At 44.4% G+C, this 18,083-nt stretch overlaps 1 protein-coding gene across 15 annotated transcripts in view; it reads left to right on the top strand.

The window, feature by feature from the left end:
* The window catches only part of LOC115197057 (pleckstrin homology domain-containing family A member 7), a 172,519-nt gene that overhangs the window by 118,212 nt on the left and 36,224 nt on the right, over window positions 1–18,083 (top strand). For 14 of the 15 annotated variants that reach the window (XM_029758212.1, XM_029758211.1, XM_029758209.1 and 11 more), the window contains 3 exons: window positions 4,125–4,229; window positions 5,552–5,624; window positions 10,931–11,031. In XM_029758212.1, the coding sequence (XP_029614072.1) occupies window positions 4,125–4,229; window positions 5,552–5,624; window positions 10,931–11,031 (279 nt within the window). Of the gene's footprint in view, window positions 1–4,124; window positions 4,230–5,551; window positions 5,625–10,930; window positions 11,032–15,572; window positions 15,638–18,083 lie in introns of those variants that run through there. The other variant, XM_029758222.1, reaches the window with a different exon arrangement.

The following is an 18,083-nucleotide window of genomic DNA, read 5'->3' as shown; positions in this document are numbered from 1 at the left end:
ATATTAAAGTACGTAGACAAGGGAATGTGTTGGGACAGCTCTTCTGCAGTTTAGTGTCTACCTTCCACGCTTGATCAGCAGTGGTTTTTATAATCGTGTAATTAGACACTTTATTTTCTCCTTCCCACCAGCTGTGGCGTCAGCGCCCCCGAGCTTCCGACAACACTGCTAAAGCACTTGTAGCCGTCACACCTTGCCAGTTAAACCAAACCCCTCAGCCGTAACGCCCTGCTCAGGTTTGGTATGGAAATGATGGGAGTCTGTGTGTGTGTGTGTGGGGAGGTGGTGTGTGGGGAGGTGGTGTGTGTGTGTGTGTGTGTGTGTGTGTGGGGAGGTGGTGTGTGTGTGTGTGTGTGGGGGAGGTGGTGTGTGGGAGGTGGTGTGTGTAGGGTACAGGATGCATCACGGCCTGTAGTGCACTTTATACACACACACACACACACACACACACACACACACACACACACACACACACACACACACACACAGCTTGCCTCACGTCACATCACTGACCTGCCAGGGTAGTTGAGTGGGGCTTTGCTAGGTGATTTGGGATGTTGATACGCTCGTTTAACGCTGCAATTAAGGTACTGGGATGACGAGTGTTGCAGTTCAGCGAGGGGACGGAGCGCGACCACATGACGTCGAGCGCTGACGTCAGAGGTGTCGGTCAATGACGCCCCCGCCCCCCCACCCCACCATGTTGTATCCTGTCCATGCTGCATAAATGATGCGCTTCGCTCCCTTTTCTTCAATGGCTCATTACAGCATTGAGCAGTACGTTATAATTCAGGTCATAGGGCTGCATGCATACACAGCTCCACTGAGCAGGACGTTATAATTCAGGTCATAGGGCTGCATGCATACACAGCTCCACTGAGCAGTACGTTATAATTCAGGTCATAGGGCTGCATGCATACACAGCTCCACTGAGCAGTACGTTATAATTCAGGTCATAGGGCTGCATGCATACACAGCTCCACTGAGCAGGACGTTATAATTCAGGTCATAGGGCTGCATGCATACACAGCTCCACTGAGCAGGACGTTATAATTCAGGTCATAGGGCTGCATGCATACACAGCTCCACTGAGCAGTACGTTATAATTCAGGTCATAGGGCTGCATGCATACACAGCTCCACTGAGCAGGACGTTATAATTCAGGTCATAGGGCTGCATGCATACACAGCTCCACTGAGCAGGACGTTATAATTCAGGTCATAGGGCTGCATGCATACACAGCTCCACTGAGCAGGACGTTATAATTCAGGTCATAGGGCTGCATGCATACACAGCTCCACTGAGCAGGACGTTATAATTCAGGTCATAGGGCTGCATGCATACACAGCTCCACTGAGCAGTATGTTATAATTCAGGTCATAGGGATGCATGCATACACAGCTCCACTGAGCAGGACGTTATAATTCAGGTCATAGGGCTGCATGCATACACAGCTCCACTGAGCAGTACGTTATAATTCAGGTCATAGGGCTGCATGCATACACAGCTCCACTGAGCAGTACGTTATAATTCAGGTCATAGGGCTGCATGCATACACAGCTCCACTGAGCAGTACGTTATAATTCAGGTCATAGGGCTGCATGCATACACAGCTCCACTGAGCAGGACGTTATAATTCAGGTCATAGGGATGCATGCATACACAGCTCCACTGAGCAGTACGTTATAATTCAGGTCATAGGGCTGCATGCATACACAGCTCCACTGAGCAGTATGTTATAATTCAGGTCATAGGGATGCATGCATACACAGCTCCACTGAGCAGGACGTTATAATTCAGGTCATAGGGCTGCATGCATACACAGCTCCACTGAGCAGTACGTTATAATTCAGGTCATAGGGCTGCATGCATACACAGCTCCACTGAGCAGGACGTTATAATTCAGGTCATAGGGATGCATGCATACACAGCTCCACTGAGCAGGACGTTATAATTCAGGTCATAGGGATGCATGCATACACAGCTCCACTGAGGTAAATCACGTCCACACCATCAACAGATGGACCCAGACTATATTTGAATGTGGCAAATTCCATTAATGTGTGTGTGTACTTGTATGACTTGTGGCTGGTACGTGTGATAGGGCTCACCCTGTTTGGTCGACCGAGATCTCTTTAGTCGAGCGGTCACTATTTTAGATTTTTTTTTCTCTTCATGGCGCACAAGACAGCTGTCTGATTCGCACCTGTGTCAGTGGACTAATCCATTGCGGAGGCCAAGGGGATGGCACAGTCCATCACTCTAAGACGTGATACTGAAATTGTATATGGATATTTTTATCCCCCAAAATAATGGTACAACACTAATAAATCTAATATTACTTTATAACAAATGCGCCTTCTCCCGCGTTGGACACGGTTGCTGTCCGCGGTTCTGAAACAATCTTCAGTGCGCTGTAGAATATGGCGCCTTTCCCTATGTTGCTATGTGCATAATAGCAAAGTTAACCAGCGTGTTGGGGTTGAGAACAATGCGGCGGAGGCAGCAGCAGCAGAGACAAGGAAACAGCCCTTGCCTTAGCCTAATTGTCTAAGAAAATTGAGGAGAGATGAAATTAGGTCTATTTTCAATCGCCTAACTGTTAAATGTGTCTGGCTCTATAAATCATCCACATACAGTACCAGTCATAAGTTTCGACACCTATTCATTCAAGGGTTTGTCTTTATTTTTTTACTATTTTCTACATTGTAGAATAGTAGTGAAGACATCAAAACTGGGAAATAACACATATGGAATCATGTAGTAACCAAAAAAGTGTTAAACAAATCAATCGTTTTTTTTATTTGAGATTCTTCAAAGTAGCCACCCTTTGCCTTGATGACAGCGTTGCACACTCTTGGCATTCTCTCAACCAGCTTCACGAGGTAGTCACCTGGAATGCATTTCAATCAAGCGTGTGTCTGTCTATATATGGAAAAATACGTTTTTAAACATTTGAACCCGTCGATTGGTCGAAAGAATAGGATGACTCTGTTGACCAAGATTTTTTTTTTTAGTCAGGGACAGCCCTAGCGTGTGGTGTGTATGTGTGTGTCTGCGTGTTTCCATGAATGTATTGTCTGTATGTTGGTATCAACCTTGCACTTGTGCGTGTGCAGCGCATGCGTGGTTGATTCATGGCCCTTACCCAGCAGCTGTGTCTCACTAATGGCCATCGAATCGATCTTCACCAACGGAGGGAATCACACAGACACAAACAACCCGGAGGGCATCATTCAGCCTCTACGAGCTGTCCTGTTGACGGCTCCCTCTATAACATAAAAAAACATGAGCTGGCGCACACCCAGGAAATAGTTTGGGTGGAGGTGCTGACTAACGGCGAATAAACTTTAAAAGATCAAATTAAAGAAAGTCGCACACGCCATGTATAAACTCCCATCAATTGAATTGGTGTTTACCAACGTTTCAGCATCACTGTGCCTTCCTCACGGTCAGATCCATGGAATCTGCCACTTATTTTGATCGTTTACAGGCTACCTCTATAACCTCATCAGCTGTAACTATATGCTCATGATCACTACCGCTGTAGACCGTTACCAGCAGCTAATGGGCCCTAACGGCCATGTCAGGCCTAGTTGAACTCTCACCTCCTGGTTAGTCAGAAGAGCAATGGGCTCACCCACCCCACCACCCCCCTCAATGGTTCCTCCCGAGGTGTATTACTATAAAACTCATGGGAGTCATTTTTTTCCTTCATTTGTTATTTGTGTGGGTGAGAGTTTGGCTGATGGTAAACTATTGTCACAAATATTCACAAATCTTGCGCTTGCTTAAAAATTTAACTTTAATGTGATTGGATTGGGTCAACCAATCAGAACATACTGTAAAATGTGTGACGTGAAATCGAACTTTACGAGCAAACGGCATTTCTTCGTTTGTATCATGCTACGTATTCCAACTCGCCTACCAGAGACAGTCGTGTACTGTCATGGCCGTGTGCACTTTTTTTTTGTTGTCTAGTCAATGAAATCAATCGATCTGTGTCCCTTTTTTCAAGTATGATTTTGAAATTGAGGATAGAACAGTAGAAGCTAAATTGTAAGGGGCTGGTGAGGTCAAAGTTGAAATAACTAACCACTATGCTGGATGTGTGTGTCCTATAGGGCTCCAGGTCCAGTGGGAGGGTGCACAGTTTTGGGAAGCGAGAGCAGTCCATCAAGAGGAACCCCAACGTTCCTGTGGTGGTGAGAGGATGGCTCTACAAACAGGTAAGCAACACGGACGCGCGCACACAACACATACACGCACACACGTATGCATACCTACACGTACAAAGGCGCACACACACCTAATACGACTAATGAAACTTGAAATGCGCACACACACACACTCACACGTATGCATACCAACACGCTCGAAGGCACATACGGCTAATGAGACTTGAAACGAGCGAACGCGCACACACACACACTGTCTATCAGCGTTTCCCAACCCCCGAGGAGAGGTTTGGGAAGTACTTACATAGGCTGCCATGGCAGAGGTCATAGACACATCACATGGACATGCATTGGGTTGCTTTTCAAAAACAGGATAGAGGTCATTGGTTGATAGGTGTCTATAGGACAATACTGATTGGCTGATAGTGGGACAAGCAAGCCAATGGCGGTGATAGACCTGGGTGTGCAGGCTGTCAGTTGATTGGTCGACAGGAACTCTGGTTACAAAGCTCATCGGTTGACACATAAAGGGCTGCGGAATCTACAGGAGACTGTCGATTGGTTAGTAGAGACACACAGAGACTCATAGGATAGAGCTCATTGGTTGATAGGTGTCTGTAGGACAACATGATTGGATAAACTGGTAGCTGGGTGTATGGAACATATTGTATACGGGTTTTTTTGTATACAGTCCCAAATGACACCCTATTCCATATATAGTGCACTACTTTTTACTTGAGCTGGTCACAGGTAGGGCACCAAATAAGAAATAGTGTGTACCATTTGGGATGCAGCCAGTGTCTTAATGAGCTCCATGGTTGACCTTTGAACCCTGTTTATGTCTGCCAGGTAGATAGATGTGACTTTGCCCTCGCTGGAACTCGGAAAAGCCAGCACTGTCCCATTTATAAAACTCTAAGAGAAAAGAGAAGCACAATGCAATTATCTTTAACTGACAGACACGAATTATCGGTGGAAACACACAAACACCCACACAGAAAGACACGCGCTCTCTCTGTCGCGCTCTCTCTCTCAGGCACTCACGCACCCCACACACACTCACGCACACATACTCATTTCTGAGGGAACGCTATTCAAACACCAAACGAGTTTCCTCCAAAACAAACTCCCTATCATGACAATGGGGACACGAACACGCTCTTCCTACCAGGGAAAAGATTCAAGCAGGCAGCACTTAATTACTGTGTGTGGCGTGTGCGCGTGCGCATGTGTGTGATGATCTGTTTTGAAGTGCGTTTTTCCCTTCTCTTTCATCATTCCCCTGGCTGCAAGTGTGTTTGAAAAGCGATGGCAGGCATCGCGGGGCCAATAAAGGAGTGTAGGCCTGACTTCTCCCTCGCTTTCTTTTGCAGGACCGCTCTGGCATGAGGCTTTGGAAGAGGAAGTGGTTTGTGCTGGCTGACTACTGCCTGTTCTACTATAAAGGTGAGATGGTTTTTGTGTGTGTGTGTGTGTGTGCGTGCGTGCGTGCGCTCTAGGGGAGATGTGACGTGGTATTTTCGTGCTGTAAGTGTAGAGTTAATGACTTCATAGGCCTGTTTCCTCTGCCGCTGACCTGGCACCAAGATGTGAGCGTAGGACAGTTTTGTTCTTTGTGTCCACTGTTAATACACCCCCCCCCCCCCCCCAAAAAAGAAAATGTGTAAGTCAGCGGTAAAGTTTTCAAGATGGACTACTTCCAGTACAGAGCAAAACTGGAATGATGATGATGATGATGAGGATGTGTTCAAATCAGATCAACATGTCCTATTGGTTGAGATTGAAGAGACGCCAAATTGGAGCATAACGGAAGCTATTTATAGTCAAAGGTTCATAAAGGGTCTTTCTCGAGACTAGACGGCGATCTGGGATCTTGGCTGGGCCGTGTGAGTGAAAGGGTTTGCTGAACGAGCCTGGAAATAAACCACACGGATACTCGTTACACTTTTTTACTTTGGTTTAATCTCACCGCGTTTGTTCTTGGCGACGCCAACGAGCGCTCATCATTCCCAGACCCCTGGTAGTCTATGGTTGAGTCCCAAATGGCACTCTGTGCCCTGTTTAGTACTATGCCTGTGGTCAAAAGTAGTGAACTATACAGGAGAAGTAGTGCACTACTCCGAGAATAGGGTAGCATTTGGGACACGGGCCTCTCCTGATCCCCAGCCACTGTCCCACATGTGAACTGTTCTCAATGTTGCCCTAACGTTAGGAGAGGGTTAGGAGAGCGTTATGTAAGAGGTTGGAACCAGAATGTCTGGAGTTGATAAGGGAGCCAGAGGTTAAATCAGTGGTTAATCTGATGTGTATCCCGAGGTCTCGCTCTTCATTTTTCTCTCGCCTTCACTATCTTTCCCTGTGTCACTCTCTTACTGTCTAACCCCCTCTCTCTCTCACTTACTCTCTTTCACTTTTACTCCTTCCCCCGCTCTCTCACCCTCTTCCTCCATCTTTCTCTCTCTCTCTCCCCTCTCCCTTCATCTTCATCCTACTCCCATTTTACTCCATCTCGTCTCTTTCGGCCGCCATCGACTCTTTCCCTGTTTCTCGCTCTATTCTGTTCATTTCACTGCGTTAAGGTGTGTATGTGTGTGGGCAGATAAAAGGACGAGGCCCCGTGTGGAGAATTTCTCCTCCAAATCTCCTTGAATTTATTTTTAACCAATTACTCTTTAATCCAGACCCCCGCCTTCACTTATCAACCAAACATTCCAATTCACTACACACACACACACACACACACACACACACACACACACACACACACACACACACATTCTGTCACTCTGTCACAATGTGCAGCGGTGGAAACACTCCCCCCCATGAGAGTTGTCCTTTTTTATATATAGCGGTGTGAGCTAATTAAGATATGACCAGGCTCTAGAGTCAGAAGGGGCACACAGTGGAATTACACTGATGCCAAACCGAGCAGAGGACGGCTGTGTTATGAACCCGGCCAATGCCAACTGGATGGGCGGAGAGTGATTTAGTGGAGTGGCAGTGTAGTGCCAGTTTGGGTAAGGGGGGGGGGGGGGGGGGTTAGTGGTTTGGCAGAGTACTGCCACATGGGTGTCGGGGGAGGGGAGTTGTTTTTACTATCCAAAATGATTAGTGGGTCGTAAGTGACATCTCTCTCCCAGCCCCCTCTCTCTATATATCTCTGTTTCTCCTCTGTCTATCTATCGCTCTCTCTCTCTCAGTTCAGTAGACGTTCTTGACATGGCAAGTTAAATGACTTGCATTGTCAAAGTAGAATAAGACAATAAGGCATCAGTAATAGTAGCAGTTGTGGAAATGGGTTTTCAATTAACAGCAACTACGACAACAATATGAATGGAAATAACAATACATTAAAGCAAGTAGTAGACCAGTCTCAACATGACGTGGCGTGAAAGCCTAAACAAAACTAAATGGGATCTATTATTGACGTTGCACTTTTCACTGGCTACTCCTCAGGTTGTGGCCAAAGCTGCATGTTTTGCCTTTTCACTCAATAAATATTGGATTCGATTTTATAGTTTCAAATTCTTTGTACCGAATGATCATTTTGGGAAAGATTCTCTTAGGTCTGAGTATTTGTCACAGTGGAATAGGAAATGCAGCTCGCTCTCTTCCTCTCCCCTGAAGCAGAGTGAGCACAGCCTGTCCTCTCTGGGCAGCCAGGTTTGCCTGTGACGACCGGTCTCTATAGCCAGACTGTCCTCTCTGGGCAGCCAGGTTTGTCTGTGACGACCGGTCTCTATAGCCAGACTGTCCTCTCTGGGCAGCCAGGTTTGTCTGTGACGACCGGTCTCTATAGCCAGACTGTCCTCTCTGGGCAGCCAGGTTTGTCTGTGACGACCGGTCTATAGCCAGACTGTCCTCTCTGGGCAGCCAGGTTTGTCTGTGACGACCGGTCTCTATAGCCAGACTGTCCTCTCTGGGCAGCCAGGTTTGTCTGTGACGACCGGTCTCTATAGCCAGACTGTCCTCTCTGGGCAGCCAGGTTTGTCTGTGACGACCGGTCTCTATAGCCAGACTGTCCTCTCTGGGCAGCCAGGTTTGTCTGTGACGACCGGTCTCTATAGCCAGACTGTCCTCTCTGGGCAGCCAGGTTTGTCTGTGACGACCGGTCTCTATAGCCAGACTGTCCTCTCTGGGCAGCCAGGTTTGTCTGTGACGACCGGTCTCTATAGCCAGACTGTCCTCTCTGGGCAGCCAGGTTTGTCTGTGACGACCGGTCTCTATAGCCAGACTGTCCTCTCTGGGCAGCCAGGTTTGTCTGTGACGACCGGTCTCTATAGCCAGACTGTCCTCTCTGGGCAGCCAGGTTTGTCTGTGACGACCGGTCTCTATAGCCAGACTGTCCTCTCTGGGCAGCCAGGTTTGTCTGTGACGACCGGTCTCTATAGCCAGACTGTTCTCACGGAGTCTGTAGCAAGTCAGTGTTTTCCTCAATTCTTCTATCAGTCACTGTGGTCAGATAGTCTGCCACCATGTTACTGTCTGTTTAGAGCCAAATAGCATTGAAGCTTTCTTGAAAATTTTTTTGTGGTGTCTTTTCAATGGGTGATATATTTTTCATTTTTGCTTTGTGATGATTTGGTTGAGCGAGATTTTCTGAGTTCTGTCCTGAGACTCTATTGGGTTGGTTTGGGTTAGTGAACTGAGCCTCAGAACCAGCTGACTGAGGGAACTCTTCTCTTGACATTGTAGGGTTGTGTGATTAAATGTTTTGGGGTCACTTGTTTTTAGACGGTTGTCAAATTTGATGGCTGTTTTTTCTATTCGAATAAAGGGGGGGGGATTGGCCCAATTCTGCTCTTACATGTGTTATTTCTGGAGTTTTTCTTTGCACGTGCAATACAGTCTTACAAAAACTCAGCATGCAGTATTTTGATTGGATTTGTCCCATTTGTTGAATTCATTATTGGAGAGTGGACCCCATGCTTCGCTACTCTTTAGAGCAATTGGTTCTATTTTAAAGCATAGAATGCTTTTCTTCCTTTGTCTCTCAGCTGTGAAAGCTTACCTGTGAAAGCTACCAGTGAAAGCTACCAGTGTCGTTGATATTTAGTCCTAGATATGTGCCGTTTTTTTTTTTGGTGTGTTCTAATAGAACTGTGTCCAAATAGAATTTATATTTGTCATCCTGATTTTCTGACCTATTTATTTATTTATTTATTTATATATATATATATATATATATATATATATATATATATATATATATATATATATATATATATATATATATATATATATATTTATATTTATTTATTTATTTATTTATTTTTAGGTTAACTGTCTGAGCCCAGGTCTGACAGAACCTGTGCAGATGATCTAGATGCTGCTGTAACCCTCCTTAGCGGCAGACAGCAGCACCAGGTCACCTGCGTACAGCAGACGCTTGATTTCAGTAGGGTGAGACTGTTTTTTTGCCAATTCATTAATGTAGATGTTAAATAGTGTTGGTCTTATTGAGCAGCCCTGCTTCACTCCACGTCTCTGAGAGAAGACGTCTGTTTGCGTGTTGCCAATTTGAACCACACATTTGTTTTTAGTGTACATTTGATTTAATAGCATCCTATGATTTCCCTCCGATACCACTTTGTATTAGTTTATTAAAAAAAAGACCTTTGTGCTGAAAAATGAGTAGATTTTGCCTTTGTTTTGGTCTACTTTGTCAATTAGAGTGTGGCGGGTGTAAATGTGGTCTGTCAAGCGGTAATTTGTTAGAAATCCAATTTGGTTTCTGCTCAGGACGTTGTGTTCATCAAGGGAATTAAATAGTCTGCTATTTATGATACTGCAGAGAATTTGCTGTTAACGCAAATTCCTCAAATTATTTGGATCAAATTTGTCTCCATTTTTATAGATTGGTGTGATCAATCCTTTGTTCCAAATATCAGGGAAAATACCTGCATTGAGGATAATGTTGAAGAGTATGGCCAATTTGAATTTGTGGTCTGTATATTTGATCATTTCATTTAAATTACCGTCCGCACCACAGGCCTTTTTGGGTTGGAGAGTGTTCAGTTAATTATTGTTCTGTAATTGAGGTATCCACAGGATTCTTATTTGTCATTTTTTCTTGTATATATTGTTGTTATATTGCTGTAGAGGTTTGCAAAGTGATTTCTTCACATATCACCATATTGGATAGCCAATTTATTTAATTTATCCCAGTTCTCCCAGAAGTGGTGTGATTCTACGGATTCCTCAATTCCATCCAGCTGATTTCTAATGTGCTGTTCATTTTTTGTTTTTAGGGTGTGTTTGTATTGCTTCAGTGTTTCCCCATATTGAAGGCGTATATTTTTGTTGTCTGGTTCGCTGTGTTTTCGTTTAGATATATTTCTCAATGACTTAGATTTCTGTAATCATTATCAAACCATTTTTCATTCTCTATTATTTTTGGTTTGCTCTTATGTTTCTTTTATATTAGCCAAGAAGGCTAATTTGTCAAATATAAAGTTTGTTCCAAACTTCCGAATGTTAAGGCTCAAAAGTTGTCCAGGAGAGATTTGAATTTTTAGGGTACTAATTGCTTTTATGGTAGATTTCTGTACTCTTTGCACTCCATCGATAGGCCTGTTTAGTACCATGTCATTTATTGGGTTGTGATGCTTCATGGTTGTGTTCCGCTCTTCTCAGATGCACTGTGATTTTACTGTGGTTGAGCTCTTTTCTTCCTCTCGATTTTCTATCTATCTCTTTCTCTCTCTTTCTCTCTCTTGTCTCTCTCTCTTTCTTCCCCCCTCCCCTAACAGACAGCAGGGAGGAGTCAGTCATGGGTAGTATTCCTCTGCCTAGCTATGTCATCTCAGCCGTGGAGCCTGAGGACCACATCAGCCGCAAGTACGCCTTCAAGGTAAGACTCAGAGTTCGCCTCTTAACAGATCTTATGTGTAGTCTTTTTAATATGTATTTTTGTTTAGTTTATTTTATTCATTTGACTAATGTAATATTCTATGGCTTTATGTTGTCTCTGTTTAACTGGTTTATATTTGTAAGCGACGTGACGTTTATGCCTACTGTTAAAATACAACTGGCTTTATTGCTTTTATTACTCACCGGTGTCGTGTTGACTGATAGATTATGGACTGAATATGATTTGGTTCTCTGCTTCATATTGACTTCTATTTGACCAACCGCTGGCTTAGAGGCATTGCGTCACCGTGAGGTCACCTATGCTCACAGGGAGAATTCTGTCAATCAATGATTGATGATATTCTGGATAATAAGCCAATCAGAAACTTAATTCCATCCATCCTCCCCTTCTATTGGCTATTGAGGATTTCAAATCAAATAACATTTTGATTTGTCACGTGCCGAATACAACAGGTATTGAAATGCTTACAATCCCTTAACCAACAATGCAGTTCAAGAAATAGAGTTAAGAAAATATTGACAAAAAAACTAAAGTAAAATCAAATAAGTAACACAAGATAATTGCATAACAATAATGATGCTACAGTATATACAGGGGGTACCGGTACCGAGTCAATGTGCGGGGGTACAGGTTAGTCGAGGTAATTTGTAAAGAGACAATGCATAGATAAACAGAGAGTAGCAGCAGTGTAATAACAAAATAGTCCGAGCGGCCATTTGATTAATTGTTCAGCAGTCTTATGACTTGGGGGTAGAAGCTGTTGAGGAGCCTTTTGGTCCTAGACTTGGCTCTCCGGTACCGCTTGCCGTGCAGTAGCAGAGAGAACAGTCTATGACTTGGGTGACTGGAGTCTTTGACTATTTTTTGGGGGGGCCTTCCTCTGACACCGCCTAATGTATAGGTTAGGATTCAAAATGGATTCTCTGTATTGGTTGCTTTTTAACTTTCTAATTTGCTTGTCTACTAAATTAATATATACATTTTTTTCATAAAGGTATTTTCTCCACAATGCCTACAACTGTAGGTTTTCTCTGCAGACATGTTATAGGTATTATACTACAGTATATAATTTAGGACTCCCCGCCTATGCCATAGAGCTACTGTGCCTTCCGAAAGTATTCATACCCCTTGTTTGTTGTTAAAAAAAATAGGGTTAATATAAATTTACATTTGTCAATGATCTACACAAAATATTCTGTCAAAGTGGAAGAAAAATTCTAACATTTGTATAAAAAAAAAATAATCAATCCATGTTAGAATCATCTTTGGCAGTTACAGATGTGAGTCTATCTGGGTAGGTCTCTAAGAGCTTTCCACACCTGGATTGTGCAGAATTTGCCGTTTATTTGTTTCAAAATTCTTGAAGCTCTGTCAAATTCATTGTTGATCATTGCCAGACTACCATTTTCAGGTCTTGCCGTAGATTTTAGTCAAAAGTGTAACTCGGTCACTCAGGAAAATGTACATTCTTCTTGGTAAACAAATTCGGTGTAGATTTAACTTTGTGTTTTAGGTTATTGTCCTGCTGAAAGGTGAATTAATCTCCCAGTGTCTGGTGGAAAGCAGACTGAACCAGGTTTTCCTCTAGGATTTTGCCTGTACTTAGCTCCATTCAGTTTCTTTTTTTATCCTGAAAAACTCCCCAGTCCTTAAAGATTACAAGCATACCCATAACATGATGCAGCCACCACTATGCTTGAAAATATGGAGAGTGGTACTCAGTAATGTGCTGTATTGGATTTGGCCCAAACATAAGACTTTGTATTCAGGACAGAAAGTGAATTGCTTTGCCACATGTTTTGCAGTATTAATTTAGTGCCTTGTTGCAAACAGGATGCATGTTTTGGAATATTTTTATTCTGCACAGGCTTCCTTCTTTTTACTCTGTCAATTAGGTTAGTATTGTGAAGTAACTACAATGTCGTTTATCCATCCTCAGTTTTCTCCTATCACAGCCATTAAATTCTTAAAACTGTAACTGTTTTAAAGTGACTATTGGCCTCTTGGTGAAGTCCCTAAGCAGTTTCCTTCCTCTCCAGCAACTGAGTACTTTGTAGTGACTGGGTGTATTGATACACCATCTAAAGTGTAATTAATAATTCACCATGAAAAAAGGGATATTCAATGTCTTCTTTTTTTTTTTTTTTTTACCCATCTACCAATAAGTGCCTTTCTTTGCGAGGCATTGGAAAACCTCCCTGGTCTTTGTGGTTGAGTGTGTGTTTGAAATTCACTTCTCGACTGAGTGACCTGATAATTGTATGTGTGGGGTACAGAGATGAGGTAGTCATTCAAAAATCATGTTAAACACTATTATTGCACACAGTGAGTCCATGCAACTTATTATGTGACTTGTTAAGCACATTTTTACTCCTTATCTTATTTAGACTTGCCATAACAAAGGGGTTGAACACTTATTGACTCAAGACATTTCAGCTTTTCTTTTTTATTCATTTGTAAACATTTGTAAAAACATAATTCCACTTTGACATTATGGGGTATTGTGTGGAGGCCAGTGAAAAAACATCTCAATTTAATCCATTTTAAATTCAGGCTGTAACACAACAAAATGCGGAAAAAGTAAAAGGGGTGTGAATTATTTCTGAAGGCACCGTATACAAGTGTCAGAGACTGGGGTGCTAGCTGTACATCTGTGGTTGGTTCTAGATTACCCACATCTTTCTCTAATGTCCCCCGCTAGTGGTTTCATTCCCACAGGAAGCGTGTGGTTCCGTGATGTTTCCTTTCCGCACTACATACACAGCCTTGCCTCTGTTGTCATGCAGAGCCAATAGGGGTTTAGGTTTCAGTCTGTTGACTGTATGACAGACGGTAGGCCTGGCTGGTCGTATAATATAGGCCAGTCAGTGACTGATACAACCAGTCGGTCTCCTAGTAACGGAGGTTTTCTTTTCCTGCTTCAAAAAGGGGCTTAGGTGGTGGGCGTGGCAGGGGTCGGCCCGTCGGCACGGCTGAATTTTACTGAACGTTTCGGTGGCCCCAATCTTGCCGGTGTGGAGAATTTCCTGCAACTTCCAATTTCCTGCAATTGTACACATTTCTCCATGGAGCTGAGAGAAAATGGAGCAGTTTTAAAGAAGATTTCCTGCAATTCAATGCCTTTTGCTATGGCTAATACTGTGTTCTATTGCTCAAACATAATAACAAAATCAATTCTCCCTGACTGTCTAGCTTTTATTTTGGTTATTGTTAGTTTTCAAAGATTATATTATAAGAAAATATATAGGTCATTTTTTTTATACATACTTTATCTTCATTTAGTCGTTTCAGTTTATACCGAAAGCGTTTATTTTTACACTGTTTGGATTTAGGTGGCCAGAAAAAACGCTCAAGGATTTCAATGGCAGAAAAATCCCTGTAATGCCTCCAATCTCCGCCCCTCTGGCTGATGACATGTATTCAATGTTATTTCAATGTTGATTCAATGGTTCCTCCCTAACCAGACCACCCTGACCCTAAAAGGGCAGTGTTTCTCAACAGTAGTTCTACGGTTGCGTATGGTTTCTATCCCAATACAAGAACACCTGATTCTACTCTATTCCTAATCACCGACCCCCTTCATTAGTTAAACAAGGTGTGCTTGTGTTGGGCGGAAACGAAACGGTGCAGTCTTGGTGTTACCCAGCAAGGTTGCAAAGTTCTGCTAACTTTCCCCCAAGTTCCTAGGTTTTCCCAGAAGTCCCAGTTGGCCCGTAATCAGTAGGGGATAAGCAGGAAATCAGGAATCCTTTTCTGGAAAACCTGGGAGATTTTGGGGAAAGTTACTGGAATTTGGCAACCCTAGAAACACTGCTGTCCAATTGTCCTATTATAGTTTCTGCCTCGTCTGGTGGTGTTTTTTGTTAACTTTTCACTCTACTGTTGACTCAACTGATGCAGTGAGAAAGGCTCATAGGACTCAGTTTACAGTTACACTCTAGCAGGCCAAATGTAATTGAATGCAGAGTGGAGATTTGGGCTGGTGATTTTAGGATTGACTGTAGAATGGCTCGGTAATCTACTCTAAGCCTTATCAGAGACACAGGTTATATTTGAGCTGCTGCACTCTTGTGCAATCTGTCACACTGCTATGCGTGTGTGTGCGTGCGCGAGGGAGGCGGAGGGAGAGGCAGGGGTCAATAGAGAATGGCTAGCTTGTGTTTCCTACTCCCTGAAACCGAGATTCTGTTACTGCCCCCCCCCCCCCCCGTTGATACCTGTAACCCGACCCTGTCAGGACCACTCTCCAGTGTCTCTCTAGAGTGGTGTGTGTGTTTTATGTCATCTGGTTAGTTTGTTTGTGCTGCAACCATTCACCACTACACTGAGTTAGTACTACTTTGTTTTCGTCTGACTACTTCATCCCAAAAGATGTTTCCCCATGGTTAAAACTTCACTTTCCCCACCCCGCCCCTCCACGGTGGAGCCAACCAATCTAGCTAGAAGGCTGGTACCCCCCCCCCCACCCCTATTCGCTGAACTCTGTTCCCTCTCTTGTTCCTATTGGTGGGCTGCCTCGCTGGGACCCTGCGAGTGTGCGAGGTCGTCCAAATGAAACCCAAGTGCACCGTCCTCTCATAAATAGGTACTGGCCTCTCAACCTATTGTACTTTACCTGAGTTACTGCTTTTGCCATGTCATTTACCTTCAGTGTGTGGTTGGAAAAAAGGCTAAATATATACAGCGCCGTGTATATTTGTTATGGTTTGGAGCATGTTTTGAGAGTGGTGTGCCTTTTTGGACATGGTTGTGGTTTCCCTCCATTTTTATCTGTCTTCTCTGTCTTGTATGATCTCATTTACTCGTGCCTCTGGTTATGTTGTGTTGGCTAAACTCTGCTTTGCCTCATATCCAGCATGCCACGCGTGGAGGTAGATCGATTGGTTTTATTTAAGTGGAATAAACATTTTCTTCTCCTCTTATGCAGTCTTCTAGCCTGGTCCCAGGTCGGTTTCAAATGAAACGTTTCTTTATAGAGCACATTTCTTGCAGGGGGATGCATTTCAAGGTGCTTAACAAGTGTTTGTGCCGTCTTGCACGAGGATGTGAATATTCTGTATAATAACTTTCTTAACGGCTGTTCGAGGTTATTAGCCTGGTGCCAATTCTGTTTGTGCCGTCTTGCTGACTCCTATGTTATTTTTTATAAATTTAACCCTATGGTGATAGTCGAGCAGTAGGAGTTGTCAAGACGGCACAAACAGAATTGGCACCAGGCTAATATCCTTCAACAGTCGTTAAGCAACACTCAGTATACAGAATATAGTTCCTATATCCATTTCCATTATGCCAATGGTTTCCCCAAAGCAGAAAGGTTTTTCCGAGATCGTGCATTCCAGAACGTACCGTGTGAGTCGTGCGTTCGTTCTGAACGTTTATCGCTGTAAAAGTATTTCCGTGTGAGAGTTCGGGGGGGGGGGGGGTCTGCGTTATCGCAGCTTGGAGGCCGGGGCTACCTCCCAAAATGGCACCCTATTCCCTACATAGTACACTACTTTTGATATGACTCTGGTAAAAAAAAGTAGTGCACTGTGTAGGGAATGGGTTGCCATTTGGACCAGCCCCCCCCCCCCCGGCTTATCTGGAAAGCACAATAAGAAGGCTTTGAATAGACGGGACAAAAAATAAAAAGCCTGCGTGTCTGAGAGGGGCTGGGGAGAGGAAGAAGAGGACTGTTGCTATTGTTAGCCTTCCTGTCTGGGAGTACAGGCTGGCTATTTTTGAGGAGGAGAGCCGAGGAGGGGGGGGAGACTTGCCCAGGGTGAGCAGTGTGCATTCTCTGTGGAGGTGTGGTGGTCACACGGTGCACTGAGTATCCCACGCAGCCTCTTCCCTGTAGCGGGAATGCTATGAGCCTGTGGTAAGGAATGTTATAAGAGACCAGGCCACCGTCTGCACATTCTTCCATTAGTCTGAAAAGGCAGGGCAGGTATTGGATAATTACAGTGACAGGGTAGCTGTTGGGATAGGTTGATAGATGGGGTGGGTGCGCGCGCGTGTGCGTGTATGGATTGCACGTACAGCAGTCTGACCCTCCCGCGCGCGCGGCCTTGCCAGTAGCTACGTCGGGCCTTCTGCTGCTACACTCTAGTGTACGGAGTGAGGTGAAGCTGCCTCTAGATGCTGATCTCAGGTCAGTTTCCCCACTGATGGTTAAAGGTTAGGGGAAGCTGATCTTAGGTCTCGGGGCAACTTCACCCTGTTCCACAGTGTACACTACAGGCTGAACCTTAGACCAGCCAGGGAGGAGATTTAAAGACCTCCCCAGGGGGTAGAGGCAGCCTTCTGGCCCGACCTTTCTCCAACCACTGCCTGGGGCCAAGAGGCTTACCGTTACACCCGGTCATCCTGCAGGAGCACGGTCTGTCTGTGTGTTTGTGGGAATACATGGGTGTGTGTACACCACAGGCGGCCGGCGGCACCTTCATTGGGGAGGACGGACTCGTAGTAATGGCTGGAGCAGAATCAATGGAATGGTATCCAACACATCAAACATGTGGTTTCCATGTGTTTGGTGGTACTCCATTCCAGCCATTATTATGAGCCCGTCCTCCCCTCAGCAGCCTCCTGTGTGTGTGTGTGTGTATAGTGTTGTAGGGGTTTTCACGCTGCGAACAACACCCATGCCTCACCTTGAAAAGCCATGTTTGTATCAAACGTCGAGTCAGGCAAAATCAAAAAAAGATGCCAACACTCAAATGAAGAAATCACACCCATTTCACACCCGCTTGGCAATCTGTTACCTTGCTTTGTCTCGATCCAACTAAAACCAATGAGTCCCGAATGGTACCCTATTCCCTACGCAGTCGACTACATTTGACCAAGGCCCCGGTCAAAGTAGTGGACTAATAGGGAAACGGGTGCCATTTGGGATTCTTGGGTTTTAGTTGGATCTGGACTCTGATAAGACAAAAAGGCAGGGGTGTATTCATTAGCACACACTGTAGCAAAACGTTTTGCTACGGGAGAAAGGGAAATAAGTGTTTCTTATTGGACAAATTCAGTTTGGTCCCTCTCCATTTCAGCCGGTT

Source organism: Salmo trutta, chromosome 7, assembly GCF_901001165.1.
Source record: "Salmo trutta chromosome 7, fSalTru1.1, whole genome shotgun sequence".
Taxonomy (NCBI): Eukaryota; Metazoa; Chordata; class Actinopteri; order Salmoniformes; family Salmonidae; genus Salmo; species Salmo trutta.
The sequence above is the reverse complement of the archived record's forward strand: the minus strand, read 5'-3'. Positions and strand labels throughout refer to the sequence as shown.